The sequence below is a fragment of the Manacus candei genome, unplaced genomic scaffold, assembly GCF_025592945.1.
Source record: "Manacus candei isolate 608988 ecotype Guabito, Panama unplaced genomic scaffold, ASM2559294v1 h1tg000011l, whole genome shotgun sequence".
Taxonomy (NCBI): domain Eukaryota; kingdom Metazoa; phylum Chordata; class Aves; order Passeriformes; family Pipridae; genus Manacus; species Manacus candei.
Genome location: NW_026138059.1, coordinates 19071685 through 19090580, shown reverse-complemented (window position 1 = coordinate 19090580; position 18896 = coordinate 19071685). Strand labels below are relative to the sequence as shown.

The following is an 18896-nucleotide window of genomic DNA, read 5'->3' as shown; positions in this document are numbered from 1 at the left end:
ATTTTCAGATCTTGCTATATGTGAGTAGTGTGTTTTCCCATATACTTTCCAGTCTGAAAAGAGATCAAAGATGTAAATTTTTTGCAAAATTAACCTTGAAGCAAGTGATGGTGAACTCTTTAAGACTTGCATTATTGTGAAAGCTGAGTGATGAACTGAATATTTAAGCAATTTCTGGGAGAAGTTAGCTAAGGGAAAGATCACTGGTATAGGATGCCACAACCCAAAAATTGTAAAAGCTTTGTATGGGAGATTAATTTTAACTTGTGAAACCAGTGAAGTAGCAGCAGCAGAGGAGCAGGACTGTGAAGTGCAAAAGCAGGCTCAACAGATGAATGAGGTTACTGTTACTTTTGTGTGTATGTATATATCTCACAGCAGAGAAGAATGTGGAGTAAGTGGGGATGTGCTCAAATAGAATATGCAAGAAACCACTGTTGTAGAAACTGCTGAGTAAGAGATACTAAAAAACAAAGTCATTTTTCCCTGTTTAGTCAACAAGAAAACAAAGAAATACTGTATTTGTGGCTGAGGCAGCTGTTGCTGCTATTCCATGAATCTGTTTCCAGAGAAAGCTGTGGAAATAATAAGTAGAATCATTAACATAAACTTCTGTGGACACTGTAAGTCCTTGAGTGACCATAACACTGAAATATTGATAAAGATAGGTTGAGATCATAGGTACAAGACAAAAAGGGAAACTTGAAATTACAAAACTTTTTATATACTTGCTAGTATCTGAAGGCTGCTGAAGCTTGCTTTGTCTGGTCCATCTCAACAATTTGGTCTGTGACCAAAGCCAGTCCTAGAAACTGTAAGAGGCAGCTGCTTTTTGCAACACAGCTTTTAAGTAATTCACAGCAAGAGCTGTGTGAAATAAGTGTTCTTGGATACCTGAAGCCATGTCTTCAATACGTTTAGGATTTGGAATATGCAGTGCTTTTATGTTTTAGCAGGTTTTACCTGCAGTAAAGATGCAGGTTTTCTTTTGGCAGTAGTTTTGAGTGTATTTTAGGCAGAACTAGTTTCTGCTTGAATTTGGGTATATAAACTTCATCTATCTGTGGATGACATTCTCACTGTGGGTTTTCCATCCAAAATGCCATTGTCAGTTAGATCTGTGTTGTCTCTACATCTACGTTTGTGTAATGATTCCAGGCACACACAGGACCTTTAGAGACAGTCTGGTCCAACACCCCAGCAGGGTCAAGGAGAGCAGTTTGCTCAGGTCCATCCAGCTGCAAATGTTTCCACAGACAGCAGCTTCAATGTTTACCCATGCCAATGGTGAACCTTCTCCTACTATGTAGTTGTATCTGGTCAACCCTCAGCCTGCAGTGTTGCATGGTGTCTCTTTGTTCCAAGTACAGGGCTTCTGTCTCTGTTAAACTTTGAGGACTGTTTCAAGGACTTGAAAAATAGGTCTCTCCTAAATATGGTCATCTAGTGTGTTGGTTCTCTGCTCTCCTCCCAGTTTGATCTGTGGATTTACAGAGGGTATTATCTCTTTCATTGTCTAGTTGATAAACTGAGTCATCAATGGACTGAAAACAAAAACAGTTGACTCTTCAGGTAGTAATGACTGTTAGTACTTGTCATTCTTTGTTTAAAACATTATTTTATCTTGAATCTTGGCTTTGTGCCTTGGTCAGCACTACGTAATATGCTGTATTTTTAAAGTGATGGCAGTTAATCTGTTGGAGGCTTAGTAACTTTCCATGTATATTTCTGTTCCACGTGATCAAGATGTGCCAGTAATATTCTCACTGATCATTCTGGATAACAAGTAGTTATCCTAATTCAGGTTGTTCATTATAACTTATGCTAAATTGGGTCATACGGAGGAATAAATTGATTAAGAATGTTGTGTTATGTCAACCAATTTAGTAATATATTAGTTCAGAAATAATAGGTAAAAATTAGTTAGCTCCTCTTGTGACATATTGCATAGAAATGTTTTCTCAAGGTCAAACTATTCTAAAATATTTACTGTCATCTACTTAATCCAGTTACGGTGAAGAGTTATCTGAAAGTCTTTTAGCTGTTTTTAATTCAGGTAACCAGCTGGAGAGCTGCAGATGGTATTGACAATACTATCTACAGTTAAGAAGCATCTCCACTTTGCCTGCATTTCTTACTTAGATGGCTGCTGAAAGGTAAACTGTATAACTGTATAAGCAGCCTATCACTCGGAAGTTTAGAAGACAGGAAGTTCTGTACTTCAACTGTACTGGGGAATATTTCCAAACCTATGGTCCAAACTGAGGGAAGAACAGGCAATTTGTGTGGCTTACTTTCTCTAGTGTTCAAGTTGTTTAGACACGAATTCCTGCTCTGAAATGGGATTTAGGTGGGGTTTGAAGCATAGTAAGTAAAGAAAAAAATCGTGTTATACCTTAGCATAAACTCAGTGCACTCCTTGCACTGGAGAGGTTCAGCTGGCTTGTGTGTCCTGCTGGCCACCCTGACCTGATCTCTCAAATGTCCCAGGTTCAGTGTCCCATGCAAACCTTTATGCTCCCTGTCTGCAGTGTTGAAAATGCCTTGGCAATTTGATTCTTAATTTTGTTAGAATCTGCCTCTTAAAAAGGAAAAATGCAACCACATCAAAAAATACGTGTTAGAGGAGTAAGGTTTAACCATGTTTTTAGGTCTTAGGTACAAATAAGTCCTCTGCTATCTGGATTGCAAAAGTCTCAGTACATATTGGGGTTTTTTGGCCTACGTCAACATTGTAGTTGACATTGATTTACAAAACTTATGCAATCCTAGTAGAGACACCTTTTTTTTTCAGAGTCCTGAAATGTATGTTTAATCCAAAATCTGCTTTGTATCTCTTTATGGCTATGGTTTATTTAAAATGGGAAGTGAGTTCCATTTGGACAGATTCTAGTTAATAATTGACACATCTGCAGGAGAAATTGTACCTGTCACAGTCACTCTTTGTAACAACAAATGTCGGTCTTGTATACCTTCGTGGAGAGGAGAGTCAATGAGATTTAATGAGTGTAATTGTTCTGCAGATCTGAATACTCTCTAAAACTGCTAAATTATTATCCTATTATATTTGGGTTAGCTGATTTTTTTTTTTTTGTTCTATGTTAATCAGTACTATTTCCTTTCATTTTAGATCAGTGTATTGTCACTCGAACGTACCTCTTTCTTCATAAGTTTTGGTTCTTCAGTGCTGCCTATTACTTTGGGAACTGGGCATTCATTGCAGTAAGTACTTTTAGAGATCACTAAATCAAGTTGGATAATTTACAGTAGTTGTCATTGCATCATTTGCATCACCACCATGCTGCTTTGTTTTACGTATATTGCCCTTCTGTTCCCCTTAATTGAATTAACTGTAACTTTTACTACTTAAAATTTGCAGGTCTTTTTAATTGGATTAATTGTTTCATGCTGCAAAGGCAAGAAATCAGTCATTGAAGGTGAAGTGGATGATGATGATTCAGACATGAGTGATGATGAACTGTCTGTTTATTACCATTGATATCGTTTTGCCTTCCAGATGAAAAAAGTGTAATTTAAAGTTATGTTGAAAGTCATACCCATGTGGAATTTGTATCCAAATAAGCATCCTTGCACCTGTAAAGATAGAAGAAATAACTGTACTCAGTTAAAGGGGTAAAAAACCTGAATATCACTTTTTGAGTATCACTGTTAAATGAGAACGAATATTGAAGCTGAGTTTGAATAATATATAGAAAATATTATGATTAAACATGTATGTAAATTTCTGATGTATAATTTGATGAACTGTTGTAACTATTTCATAATTCATTATGCTTTTCTGTTAACTTAAGTTTTCTTAAATACTTTCATGCTCAACATGTAGGACTTTTTTATTCATAAATAAACTAGCTAAAATCCTGCAAAACAGTGCAAATATTGCTGGAAATATTTGGATGAGATTTATACTTTCAGAAGGGTTTGACTTTTGCATTAGTTTTGCTGGCATTTCTGGGATATCCATACAAAACTATAACTAATAAGAGACTGTCCTCTAAAGTATGCCAAAAACATTCACTTAGGTAGTGAGTTCCCAGTCCACGAAAAATAAGTAATTTTCATACTATTATCCCCACTGAGTTACCATGGGAATCCTCGGGTAACTATGAGGTGGCTTTTACTCTATCAGAGGAAATCATTAGTGTAAATTACAATATTCAGCACTGTTGCAGTGTTTTAGCACAGTTCAGTTCTGAAACTGCCAGGTGCCTGATTTAGTCATAACTAATGGAATAATTGAGATGCAATTAATTTTTAACATATTTTTCTCTTTAATGCAAATTGTCTAGTTTGAAGTTTTCTCTCAGTATTTAATGTAAATGTTGTCAACTTGTTTACAAACCAATATGTTTATATAAACACAGTTCATAAATATTTTTGTCATTCATGTTGTCTTTGTAAAGTAATCCTATTTTAGCTATATAGTTACTGAGCTATATTTCTAAGGCTGGAAAAAATCTTCAGATATCCTTTCACAGACTCAGAAAGAGACAATGATTACAAATACAGGGTTTAAGCTTCTAGTGCTGCCTGAGGGACACTATAGTCCATGCAAGCCCATGGAAATGTAACTTACATAGTCTTTTTACAAGACTAATTGTTAAATAGCTATTAAAATGTGGGGGAATTATTATGTCCTGTTTGCATGTTTGCAAACTCTAAAGTTATTTCAAGAACAGTCTGCCTCTTCCTGCAGTATTTCGGAACAGCAGGGTCTCGGGAACTTCTGAATTTTAATTTAGCTTCAGTATTTGAGGAAGTCTTAGGTGAGTTGCTTAGTTAATGCATGAACACAGGGAACTGATGTGTGGACTCTTATAGGAAGAAACAAAACTGAAGTCTTTTAACAAGCCTTCTGTGCCAGCTACTCCAGTAGCATAAATGTTTGTGGCATCCTGGAAGAATGTCTGTTGTAGGTTCTCATGAGCTACAGATATGCAGTCAGGTCTGTTCAACTAATACCAATCAATCCATTTGCTGCCAATGAGACATTTGAAAGGACACAAATGTATTCAAACAGTGACAGTAGGTACTGGAATTTGACTAGTCAATCTGAGCTCCCTTTGACTAGAATTAGCGGAATACTATTTAAACATGACCATTGCTGAAACTTTCAGGGAATTATTTAAAAGAAGTTCAAGTAACTCAAACAAAAGGTGGAACCTGATTTTGGCTGTCTGGAAGCTGCATCCAAAGGGTAGCAGGAAGTTGGAGCATACTTATTTGTGGATGCCCTGATGGAAAACTTACATGAGCTAATTTAAATAAAGGTAGCTGTTCAGATGTCCTCCTTTCTTTGTGGGTTTTGTTAATTTTTCATCTTCAGCTTTAACCTGTGGTAATTATTACTTCCTTCTTTGCCTGTATCATGTACAGATTTGTTTGTAACACTCAGTTTTGCAGAGTTATATCCATTCTACCTTGACTTCTCACTGGGAGATAGCTGCTCATCTGGACAAGATTGGCAGGAAGGTGTTGGTTTTGTACCGTGTAGCTGCTTCATGTTGTACACGGCCTTAGAGGGTCACTGGTCAAGACACCTGGTCATTGCCTAGGCATATGTTGCTGTAAGTGTCTCCTCTTTCTAGGATTTCATTAATTTCCAGGTTCTTCCCAATCCAGTTCTGTTTCCTGTCCAAATAGTCTATATGCAGAAATACAATGATCTGCCTTTGAATTGGTGACTGTCTCTTTAATTGGATTCAGTAGGTTGGATTCACCACTTTTTTGAATCCAAGTGTTAATCAGGTTTATAAGCAGCTGTATTTGGTCTGGCTGAGCTGGAGTTCATTTCCCCACAGTAGCCCTCACAGTGCTGTGCTTTGCATTGGTAGCTAGAAGGGTGTTGATAACACACCAGTGTTTTGGCTACTGCTGAGCACAGCACCAACACTGTAACATTCCTTCCTCAGTTGAGGGCAAGATCCTGGGAGGGGACCCAAGTAGGCCAGCTGACCCAAACTGACCAAAGGGATATTCCAGACCGTATGACGTCAGCTCAGATATAAAAACTAAGGCAAGGAGCAGGAAGGGGGGCATTCATTGTCTAATGGCTGCCTGCTGAGAAACCGACACGCACGTACCGAAGCCCCGCTTCTCGGGAGTGGCCGACCAGCGCTGTTCATGGGAAGTAGAGAATAAACCCTGCTATATCTTTTGCTTCTGCGCATGCAAGCTTTGCTTTACTTTTTGCTTTAAATAAACTGTCTTATCCCAACCCACGAGTTGTTTTTTTCCACCTTACTCTCTCCCCTGTCCTGCTGGGAAGGGGAGTGATAGAGTGGCAGGGTGGGCACCTCGTGTCCAGCCAAGGTCAACCCACCACAGCAGCCCATGGCAAGCTGCAGCTATCAAGAAGCAGGCTTCTATGGGAGAGTTCAGAAGTTGTTTCAGACATCTGCTGTCACCCTCTGTCATACAAGCAGTAAATAACTGTCAGCATTCATAATTGGAATTATTCTTCACCTGCCACATCCTCACTAAAATTTCTCAGGAGTTCAATGAACCATTTGACTGACAAGGTTTTAAAAGATTTTGTATGCACTAATGTAATTGTAATGAATATACACTCAAGAATTCATCTCTAAGCACTTCATGTGATGGAAACTTGACATTTTTAACTGTACTGTGCCTTTAAAATGAACTGGAGATGGTTTTGAAATTTACTATGTGAACTCACCAACTGGATTTGTACATCCATTATCACCCGGTGAAGAAAACTAGCAGTGAAATATAAGATAGCCCTGACTTAATTGGCTTTGATCAATACTTGCAGGAACTTTTAAGAAACAGAACTTCCAGTATATTATTTCCTAGTTGTCCCTTGTACTGTCTTAAATAAAATACTTGCAAGTAAAACAATTAATTACTTTCTGTCCACAAAGTTATCCATGCTGTGGCAACACTTCTCTCTCATTTAGCTGTTAGCTGTGAAATGATAGTCCAGTTTTCTGCAGGTTTTGAAACAAATTTGAGCTTTACAGTCATGTTACAATAGTGTTCTACCTTGTAAACAAAAGTCTAACATCTTCAATTGAGTCTTCAAAGATCTCGGTTTTCTGGAATGAAGTCACTTAAAGGCATCAGAATTGTTTTGCTGCTTTGCTTAAATGAATGATATTTCAATTCCATCTCTATAGTGTGAGCTTTCAAAACTTCTGAATAAGTGTAGTGCTATTGCCAGACTTGACTTCAGTTACCTTTGCTGTTGTACTTTTCCAGTCAGCTTCTACCATGTTGGAGGTTCATGAACATTTAGAAACTAGAGAGCCTTAAATCTCACTGACATGTCAAATAAACTGTGATCACCAGGAATGTTTAATAGAATTCAGCAGCACCATGTGCCAGATTAGTCCTCAATTTGCTGCTTGGACTACAGTGATTGGTAGTTTATCCAGAGTTACAGGTCGTAAATCCAGTAAAGCCTGTAATAGTCTGTTTTGTTCCTTAGCCGAAACTGCTGGTGTCCTGCAGCTTTCCTGCTGATTGTCAGAAACAAGTGAAAAGCCTTTCCCAGTAAAGGTGCAGAGATATATCTGCAACATCTTTGTATTTTCTGCTTGAACTTCAGAAAAGTGATTGCAGTGTGGACTTGAGATTTTGCGCTGAAAATTGCAATCTGCTATGTACAATGTACTTGTACAAGTCATGCTGCATAGAATGGTAATCACATGCTCAGATAATGTGACTAACTAAGCTGAAAACTAATGAACCTTTTCAATGCTTATGTTTTGCTTCTGAATAATCAGTGTAGACATAACTCTGCAGATTCTTTGACATGTCTTCTACTCCTTAGAAACTGTGTTTCTTGGGTTTCCAGCTGTTACTTGACTTTGTCAACACAAATTTCTGAATTGAAGAGTGGCCCAGCATTCTGAAAAGCATTACCCCCTTGTAGAAACGATTATGTGCTTTATTGTAAAATACTGGTAATTGCTGGTGTGCATAGCAGGGGTAAAGTTGAAGTGTTTAAGTAGCTGATAAAGTGTGGAAGGTAACTTTTCTCCTGTAAGTAAGTAGAAATTCAACCTATTATGACAGCACTGATACAGTTCTGAGTATGGATAGGGAAATAAAGTACTACTTCTGAGACTAAGCAAAGGAAAAAAATTCATCCCTTTCTAAAATTGTCAAAAATAATTTGAAATATTCAAACTGTAACATTTTTCAGCCTCTCAGGTTAAGGATTATGGTTCATATTGATAATACATCCTCTTACATTAGTGTATATCTGTTTCTTGTAACCTGCAAGGTCATTTATCTGGCAGATAAAGCAAAGAAATGAAACTAAGAATTATTCTCTTTTCCTGCAAATGTGTATTTTGACTGTACTTCTCAAAAGTTTTGGTTGTGGTAAGATATCATTTTCTGTTAATACTCTCAAACAAATTCTGTTTCCAAATTAAGTCAGTTGCCAATTCTGGATAATGACATTAATCATAAATTCTAGTGTTCTTGATCACTTTTAGTGAGATGAGTCTGTTACAGAAATTACTGGAAGTTGGACTATTTTTAACTTTGTCTTGTTCAGAGAGATTGCATGAGGGATAGCACTTCAATCAAATTTATAGCTATAAAGGGTATTATTTCTTTGAAATAAATAGACAGTTTAAGCACACTTAATAACCCCTATTTGTAGCTTGCTTCCAGATTCACCTCTGGAAGTATGATGTATATAGAGGGTCAGACAGAAGAATTTTGGGTTCTGGAGGGCTGATAACAGAGGTCAGCTACAGATGTGGTAAGTTTTGTGTTCATCACCTAGAAGGACATGTAAGACCATCCCGTATAACAGAATATATGGAACCTCCTGCAAGGAAGTAACTTCTGCTGCTGCTAAGCTGCCTAAACATTAATCATTGTTACTGTATCCTATATAGAGTTTGAAAATTCTCCCACGTGTAGTAAGCGTATCACTTCACCTGAGAGTACTTCAGAGTCAGGACAGCAAGGACTTAAAATGTGAATGTCTATGATATTTCTCATGCACACACATGCCCCTCCCCAGACTTACAGCCTATGGGCTTACTACTGCATTAAGCACTTGAAGGAGTGCTCTGGGACAGAAATGTTTGATTGTGACACTTAATATATAATTTAAAGGTACCATTTGCATCTCAAGTTTAGAATCATAGAATTGTTTAGAAAACTTGGAAAAGACTTTTGAGTCCAGTGTTAAACCTAACTGTGCCAAGTCCACCAGTAAACCATGTCCCTAAACACCACATCTTCATGTCTTTGATTTCTCTGAGTTGTACTTAACTCTTCTCTAAACATTTAAGTTAGAAAAGTGCAACTCTGTGTCCTTATTGCCTGCTGACTTTAAATAGTTTCCAAATAAAAATGATCAAGATGCTGATGGCAGGTTTGTCTGATTTGCATAGAATGTTCTTTTGGAATGGGCCAATAAAGAAAAGTTAAGTTTATTGCAAAGAAAAGCGTTTTGTTGTGTTTTGAGGTGCAAAGTCCTGAACGTAGAACAGTTCTTATTTGAACATGAAAGTTAAGTTCTTAACAATGGACATATCTTTCTAGTGCATGGAGGAAAAAAAAATCATAATTGGAAAATATTAGCTCCTGAAGAATCCTTGTTCTCCTGGCTATGAAGCAGGTACTTTATTTTTTCAGAAATTGATCCCAAATAAATAATATTTTTATTAATATCCTTGACTAGAAAGATACACCTTTTAAGTTGTGCAGAGACTGATACCAGGATTATTTTAGGGTTAGATTTTTAAGAATGAGGATTGCAGCTCCTCCAAAAACCTCTGGGAGTTCAGATCCTAGGTTATTTGGAATGTTTTTCATGCTTGAAGTGCTTAGGGAAAATATAAAACTCTTTTCCTTTCAGTTTATGAAGGAATTAAATATATAAAGCCCATCCTTTTAATGAGTGGAGTGGAACATGCCATCAGGTTTTAGGTATTTGAAAATACATTACTAAAGAATTAATGCTTGACTAATGCAATTATTATAGAATAGGTTTCAGACTTACCTAGTCATGACTCTGGTTCTGAGAGGGAGCAGAAGGGTACTGTCAGAAGATGGCCTGTAATCTTTCTTGACTAGCTTTGAGCATAGTGTTGAGACTTAATGATAGAGAATGGGTTTTTTTGGTAGCAGCTGTTTTTAATCTGTGACTCATAGCTCTGGCCTGTTCAAAGTCTGTCCAAATGGTACCTGACAATATGCTGCAAGATGCTGACAGCTCTAGGAAAAACGTGTGTTTGAAGAAGCACTTTTTCATAGGAAAGACAAAGGTTGAGAGAAAAGACTCTTACATGTGTTAGATCCACAGAATAACTTAGAGCTTGCGCCATAGAGGACAACGCTACCTGAATTTCAGACAATCTGATCTGTAAAAGCTAGATGCTGCTTCACTCTAGGCTAATTCTTATTGTGGGGAGAGTTTATGCTGCAGGATTGTTTATGCAAAGCTGAGTGCTGAGAAAGGAGCTTGCCAGTTATAGGTGTGCAGGACCTATATCTGGTGCGTAGGTTCCTAAGTTTTGATCTATAAAGAGACTCATTGCTGACAGAGAATCAGATTTTTCTACTACATAACTGGACAGCTTATCTAATGGAAGTTGTCCCTGCTCATTGCAGAGAAGATTGGACTAGATGATCTTTGAGTGTCCCTTCTAACCCAAACCATTCTCTTCATGGAATCATAGATTCATTCTCTTGATGAGTTAGGTCTCAAGAGCTCTGTCGCCTATTTTGGAATGTGGCAAAGAGGAACATATGGTGAAGCTGAGTGGGTTCTTATTCTAGATGATTAGACCTGGCATTTAAGTTCTTTTGTATTCATAGCAAAGGAGGATTAAAAGATGTGGGTAGAATTTAGTCTGAGCAAGTCCTATCTGAAATCTGAGCCATGTAATTTGAATCAGACTAATTCCAGGGTTTTTTTAAAGCTATTATTGCATGGTTTGGGTTACTGGACTTTCTAGATACCTGTAACTAGGGTCCCTTGTATGTTTAGAGATGTCCTTCTCTGCAGATGTGCAGAGAATATATATAATATCTGACTTCTGTTGTTTGAAATACAGATCGTACTACCCTCTTCATGCAGACTGCCAACTGGTGATTACCTACCCAATACTGCTAGAACATGACACTGTCCTGAATTTGACTGGAACAAACTTTTGTTTTCACACCTGGAAAAGAATCCTTACAACCATACTGTTGAGATCTGTCCCTACTGTTGAATTTGATGTAATGCAGACTTCTAAAATCTGCTGACATCAAAGAGAAAAGCAGAAGCAGCAGCTTCTTCTATAGCAAATTACTCTGTGGTGTGTCCATAAGGCAAGAGTGGTGGTGGTGGTGTTCTGACCAGAGGGTGGTGTGCCTGGCTGGCAGCAAATTATAATTTTTCTGGTCTTGGAGGTATTCCAAGAGTAGCTAGATTGGTCCTACAGGCTTGAGAAAAGCTGTGTTGAAGCATAGTCTGACAAAAATGTACTCATTCATCCCTCATCCTGCTATGTTGTCCTGCTGAACAAAGGATTTTTCACGCTGTGGAAGCAGTGCTACCATGTGACGTGTGTGGAACCAGCACTGATGTGCAAGGCTTTCTGAGCAGACAAATGGTGCCAGTTCCAAGGGGTAACAGTAGAAATCCACATCCTATCAACAGGAGTCCTGCTGCGATGAAGCACGTCTACTTTTTGTTTTAGAAAAAGCTCAAGATCAGCTTCCTGACAAGCTGGCATCCTCCTACAGTGGAACTGTTTTAATGCCTTTCAGCTGTTTCCACAGATTTCCTGTGCCACTGCAGAAATCATGTGAGGATGGTTCTGTCCCATTCTCTCAGCGATGTGTGAACAGGCCCTGTTTTGACAGGCTTGCTGGATGTGTCTTCACAGTTCCCAGTAAGGCTCCCAGGTCCCCTGCCAAAGACACAGTGATAAGTACGTCATTCAGACTTGGCAAATCTATCGTTGGGCTGGATGAATAATGTGGAGAAGGGCTGCTCTTCACGTACGTGAATTTCTGTCTCAAGGAATGTACTCCAAATAGAAATGTTTCCGTATTAGTGTCCTGTTTTAGGCTAGTGCCTGAACAACCCTTTGCAGTGGCAACTCTGAGTTGTCCGATATGATGGGATGTTTTGAATTGAAGAACTCATAAAACACCTAGCATATCACTTCTGATAGTGTTACTTCTAATCTCACTCCATCTGTTTCTGAAGGCCCTTATTTAGATTCACCTACTCATTTTAAGTTAAACACAGAACTTAACTCACTCTTCTCCAATAACAATTGTTTATGCTTTGTGGTTTTGCATTTGTTTTTCAACCTGTTTTTTTTAAATGCTTTTTCAAGACTGTCATCCGTTCTTTTGGGCGAATGATCTCCCAGTGCTTTGAGGAATCCACTTGGGTTATATAATAATCCGATCTGGCAAAATCTATTCTCAAGTAGTGTTGGAATTGCATTTAAGTAATCTGGTTGTGTAGCTGAATTCTCCTAAGTTGTGGTCCTCTGATGGATAAAAGAAACTACATGTGTTTGCTGTACCTAGTGCCCCGTGGTTGCTCTCTGACATGGCTGTATTGTTTGAACTCTTTCCAAAGCCATTCTCAGTGATTCTTTGGCAAATCCTCAACTCTAACTGCAGAGATTATGCTGCTAGTTGACAGATGTACTTTTTTTGATTGCCTTTACATTTTATCACAGCTCATTATTATTGCAGCATCATTATTTTTTGGAATATGCCAATACTTCCAAATCTGTAATGCTCCTGTGTGAGCATTTGCAATTATAAAATTTACATGTTGGACTTGACTGTTAAATTGTATTCTGGGTGAGAGCTGTTCTCTGTACTGGAATGGATTCAGCTGGCTGCTCTTGTTCCTGCTGTTCTGAAGAGGACCCTGCTCTGTAGTCACCTACAGTGGCAGTCATCAACATGCAGGAAAAAATAAAAACTCTCCAATGTGCTCCAGTCAGGAGTTTGTCAGAAAATCTCTGAAGTTGTCCAGTCCCAGCAAGCCAAAGCCAGTTTTTAACTATCCTTAAAGCACTTCTAGTTGCTTTTCTGCTGTAGGGTTAGTCTCTTCCAAAAGCAAGTAATGAGCCATATTGGTTGCATCTTATATGTTCATGTGGTTGGTTCTTAGTTATGAAAAATGCTGTTCCACAGCAATGATGTTTGATTTCAGAAAGTTCAATATACATTTTATTAAAGTTTAGTGTAAATTATTTTGCGTTTAAATATATTTTGAATTCTCAGAAGTGACAGTTATCAAACCAGAGAGGGAGTTCTTCTCACTCTTGTATCAGTTTATTTTTTCACTAGTGAAATACAAAAACATATACCTACAAAAGGGAAGCAGTGCCCATTTGAATTACAAGCAATTGCACACTGTCCCTTGGGTGAGGAAGGAATAGGATGAGGATGAAACTGAGTCATGCTGAACTGCTTAATGTAGTGGGTTTCTGTGACTGGGTTTTGGTAGCGGAGGGGGCTACAGAGGTGGCTTCTGTTAGAAGCTGCAAGAAGCTTCCTCTACCTGGTGGAGCCAATGCCAGCCGGCTCCAGGACAGGCTTCCTGCCGCTGGCCAAGGCCAAGCCAATCAGGAGTGATAGTAACACCTCTGTGATAACATTTTTAAGAACAGAAGGTTATTGCACAGAAAGAATTCCAGCCAGGGAAGAGCGAAGCGAGAACATGGGAACAACAAGGTAGACATTAAGGTCAGTGCAGAAAGAGGGGCAGGAGGGGCTCCAGGTGCCAGAGCTGAGGCCCTGCAGCCCGTGGTGCAGACCATGGTGGAGCAGCTGTGCCCCTGCAGCCCATGGAGGACCATCGGGGTGCAGAGACCCACCTGCAGCCCATGGAGGAGCCCGTGCTGGAGCAGGTGGATGCATGAAGGAGGCTGTGACCCCGTGGGAGGCCCAGGATGGAGCGGGGTCCTGCCAGAGACCTGCAGTCCGTGTAGAGGGAAGCCCACACTAGAGCAGGTTTTTCCGGGTAGGACTTGTGGCCCCTGTGGGGGACCCACGTCAGTACAGCTCATCCGTGAAGGACTGCACCCCATGGAGGAGTGACCCATGGGACAGCAGTCTGGGAAGAACTGCTGCCCGAGGGATGGACTCACTCTGGAGAGGTCCATCAAGGACTGTCTCCTGTGGGAGGGACCCCACGGGAGCAGGGCAAGGACTCCTTTCTCTGAGCAGCAGCAGAAACAACAAGTGACCATAACTCCCATTCCCTGTCCCCCTACACCACTGGGGGGGAGGAGGGAGAACATGGAAGGAAGGAGGGGTGGGGGAAGGTGTTTTTAAGACTGTTTTATTTCTCACTCTTTGGCTCTTACCCTGTTAGTAATAAATTTAAGTACTATCCCCACTTTGAGTTTGTTTTGCCTGTGAAGGTAATCAGTAAGTGATGTCTCCCAGCTGTTATCTCAACCCATGAATCCTTTGCTGTTTTTTCCCCTCTCTCATCTGTCGAGTTGCGGTGGGAGAGTGAGAGAGCGGCTTTAGTGGGTACCTGGCATCTGGCCAGGGTCAACCCACTACACTTTAGTAGCTTGCTGCCAAAAGGGATACTCTGCATATTCCTGCAGCATCTAGTACTTGCCTAATCTGTTTGTGAGCTGACTCAGTTTGCTACTGTATTAGCACAAAATAAACAGCAACTAAGATGTGGAAAGGAGGGAGAAATACTGCGTGGTTGGAGGCAAGGAAGTGATAGTGACTGACCTAGGACAGCCAGCAAACAATCACATTGGAAGTCTCTGTAAGAAAGATTGTCCATCCTTGTAAGACTCCAGAAAGACAGCTGTAAAAACTAAGGTGCTCTAGCACGAAAGAGGGAGGTCCATATCAAGGCTGCAGACTTGGATAGTAAGGTGGGTGTAATGCTGTCTTAGCTACTCTGGAGGTCATTTGTCTAGCTAAGGGAGACCTAGGTCTGGGGGAAGTCTGGTCACTGGAGACTTTTTTTCTTGTCCCTTCTCTTTTTCTACCTCTGGCTCTCATAATGCCCTAATCTTACATAATCTTTATTTCTGTACTGGTAGTATTTAGTGCCTTTTTTCCTCTTTTTTTCTTTCTTTCTTTTTTCTTTTGAATCCATAAATCTTTTTGGGGTGTCTTGCCATACCATGACTTGAAATAAAAGTAGTCTAAGTGGCAAGCTGATAACACTACGTTTTTCACACAAAGATGCAGCAGATCTCTGGAATGTCTTGGCAGTGCCCAGTTCCCTTCCATGTGATTCAGGTATCCAGAGAGCAACAGACTTGCATGGACTAGGGAACAGTTGTCACCTGCAGGAAAAGAAGCCAGGTTTTTTTGACAGGTCACCACAAAACAGTTCTTGGACTGTGCTGAAGCATTGGAGTGGACGCTTGCTCCTTGAGGGTCCACAAGGAACTGATCAGGCAGAGTTGAGCTGGCTGACTTGTCATCACCTGCCTGTTTCTTAAAACATAAGTGCATTTGCACTGTTTGAGCAGGGAGGCTCACAGCTCACTATGGAGTAAGTCAGGCTCAATTTCATGCCTTAAGGGGGAGCCCAGAATCATCTTTGAGACAAAGGTGAAAGAGAAGGGCTAAATTACAGTAAAAGGTAATCCTGTAAACATCAGAAAACAAGGAAGGACTCATCTGTGACTCAGGGGTCTCATCCATGCATTGTTCAGGCCATCAGAGGATTTACTACGTTTTTCTTGTACCAGTCTTCACTGAAAGGGTCACGAGGGACTCTGGTGGGCTTGTGGCTGAATCCAGTGAGGAAGTGGTAAAATTTATTTTGGAAAAGTCAGTGATGATGTGTCAGAACACTGGAAAAAAAGAGCAAGTCTAGTGTTTATTTCACTTGTAGAGCTGAAAGTAGTAGTCAGAAAAGGCCAGCCCAGTCAGCTTCCAAGAAAAAATAGTTGAGTAATTAATTGGTAAGTACCTGGAAGCTTGCCAGCTGTCGCTGGGTATCTGTCGAAGGGCCTCGGCTTGAAGGGGGAAGAAAGACAGACGACACACACAAGGATGGTGAGACAAAGAGATGTCTGCCTGCTCAGCGCAGCAGGCAACCTTTTATTAGGTTCTCCTACTTCTACTTTCCCACACACACAACACAAACATATTTCCACAAAAACACTGAGGAACGCGCACCTGCACTTCAGCCACACAGCTCAAGGCTGTGTCCATGGGAACTATCTGATCGGCTCCACTGCTCCCATGGAAAACGGCCCAATACCCCGCAATACTCCCAACTCCTCAAACTTCAGTTGTGGTGCTGTGACTTCACCCCACAGCCAGCAGATACATAATAATTGATAGAGATTTACTGAAATCAGTTTTCTACCCTGAGAAAGGTATGGGCATTATGGAGAGGGAAATGCATTGTTACAGTCCTGATGGCATTCTGATAAGTGTTCTCAGGAAACCTACTAGTGGATGAATGCAGCAGTGATTGGACAACTGCATTCAGAAGATTAACAGATCATTAATAAACTCAGAAAAATGTGTTGGGTTGGGTATTTCCCTCTGTTCTGGATCCAGTGTTATGCAACAATAGTATTACAATTGGATGATGAAATGGCATGTAGATTTAATAAACTTGCAAATAGTTTAAGTCTGGGGAGGAGTGCAAGCACTGTAGAATAAAAGAATAAATTGTAAAAAGTTCTGACAAATGACGGGAGTGGGTGATGTGATCAGACAGCCAAATGAAGAATAAATGGCTACCATTTCTACCTTAGAAATGTCTCTGAAAATTATTGTGCATTGCAAGCTAAACAAGAACAGTTTCTTTTTCACTCCTCAGCAAATTGATGGAAACACATAAATGGGTAGCTGACCTGCAAGAACTGTAAAATCATTGTTCCACTTAACAATCCTAAGGCTTGACCTGGAATTCTTCCTGCTGCACTGGGTACTGCATTTCAGAAGCACATGAGCAAATCAGAGAAAATTCTTGTGAGAGTAACAGGAATGATTAGGTGTCAAAATGTGACTTAGAGGGACAGGCTGGTTGAACTTCTGGAATAACTTTCTAATAGCAAGAACAGTGAACTTCTGGAACTTGTTTAGGAAAGTTATGGAGTCTGTCAAGGAAGATCTTTTTCTAGCATTGTCAAGCCTGTTCTTATGCATTTTGTTAGAAGGAAAGGTGTCTGTGTCAAGGAGCTGCAAGATCCTGCATTATGCTTCCAAATGCTTAAGCTGTTAAAGTCTTGCAGGCATGCTAACCAACACACATTAGAGCCTCTAATTAATATGTGTCATGTGAAAGTCTCTTGTTCATGGGCAATACTTCTAACCTGCTGTTCAAGATTTTCTGGTAGTCTCTCTATCGCTTCCTGCAGGTGAGAGTGTGAAGGAGTTTAGAGGCAGGACTGTTGGACTATATTTTGTAGCACAGTGGTATTTCCATGTTGGTTTAAAGTAGTTACAAGTGTTCCACATTATGGGTATTTCTGATAGAGTGAAATGTTGTTCATGTCTTAAACATTGTCAAAATCATGGAAAAACCTTTTGTCAAACTGCAAAAAAGCAACTGCCTGTCAGGGGCCACCGAAGCACAGCCCCCTTCCCCAGTGCCTTCTAACTGGAATTTGTTATGGGAACTTGAGATAAAACTATTGTCCAATTATCTCAGGTCTAGGGAGAAGTAAACAAGGCTCAGCAGGTAGAGGAGAAGAAGGGGTTTGGGTGTGTGATGGTGAAGTCTCCACACAAAAACCAAGTAAACTACCCCCCCCACCTCAGCTGAGAGGCAGCTGAGAAGGGGTCATAAACCATCAAAGACCCCCAGAGGGCCCCCTGGCTCATTCCTGAGGCCTTCCACCACCAGAGGACTGCAGGTGATCCAAGTGAGGCAACAAATCCAGAGCCTGTTGCAAGAGACTGCAAAGCTTTCCTCCCCCACCCCCACCAGGGGAGGTGCCTGGTCATCTCCTGAAAGTATTGGACTCTGTGTTTTGGGTGACCCTCACTCCCAAGAAGACCAGAAGACACTGACCTGCAGGATGCTGCCGGGCTCCACAGAGTGGTGATACATTTTCTATCTAATCTCCCTCTGTCCCTCTCTTTCTTCCCTCCCCCCACTCCCTTTTTTCTATTTCTTTCTGCCTCACATTTACTGTTAAATAAAATCCATACTATTGACTTTGGCATATGGTCTTTTTTGCACCTTAATTCAGGCAGAGGCATCTCTAATAATTTTAATAACTGGATCATAAGTGTTTTGGAGGCTGAATTCACACTACAGAAGGAAGTGGCCCATTTGACATTAATTCCCCGTTATAGCGGTTTGTACAACAAGTAAATCACATTTTTTCAAGTATTGTCAAGGAGCAGATGGAAAAAAAGATTGCAACTCTAACTTCTGTTGATATCTCTTTAAGAGGGAAGAACAGGGCTGAATATCCACTGCTGGCGACTGCCAGACAATGAAGATAAATTGGGTCGAAAAATAGATCTTTGAAAAGCTGTAAATCAATTTCAGTGACATAAAGTCACTAATGGAAACAGGCTAGTTTGGGGCAGAATTTCTGAAAGTTAAGCAAATAATTTAGACCAAATCAAAATGTGACAATGTGCTGCACTTAAGTGATGTACCTTCCCTCTCCCTCCCCATCCCCCTGTTTAATAGCACTCATGTTCCAGTTTTCACATTGGAACATTGATAGTAAGAGCTATTCAGTTAAAGATAGCAAGAAAATGTTACCCATATAACCAAGTGTAGAAGAAAAATATAGAAAAATGCTGTAGATGAAAATGCAACTGATTTGATGACTTACTCTTGACAGGTTTAACATTCATCTTTGCTGTCTGTGCAAGAGTAAGTCATCAAATCAGTTGCATTTTGTCTAGTCCAGGATTCTGAAAGCTCAGGGATAGAGATAAAAATGGGGTGT

General features: G+C 40.1%; 1 protein-coding gene across 2 annotated transcripts in view; it reads left to right on the top strand.

Annotated features, from left to right (window-relative positions):
- LMBRD1 (LMBR1 domain containing 1) overlaps nucleotides 1-18144 on the top strand; it is an 84011-nt gene extending 65867 nt beyond the window's left edge. Inside the window, exons 15-16 of one of the 2 annotated variants that reach the window (XM_051777728.1) lie at nucleotides 3131-3222; nucleotides 3380-18144. In XM_051777728.1, coding sequence (XP_051633688.1) covers nucleotides 3131-3222; nucleotides 3380-3499 — 212 coding nt within the window. In that variant the 3' untranslated portion in view covers nucleotides 3500-18144. Of the gene's footprint in view, nucleotides 1-3130; nucleotides 3223-3379 lie in introns of those variants that run through there. The other variant, XR_007902811.1, reaches the window with a different exon arrangement.
- Nucleotides 18145-18896: the final 752 nt, after the last annotated feature.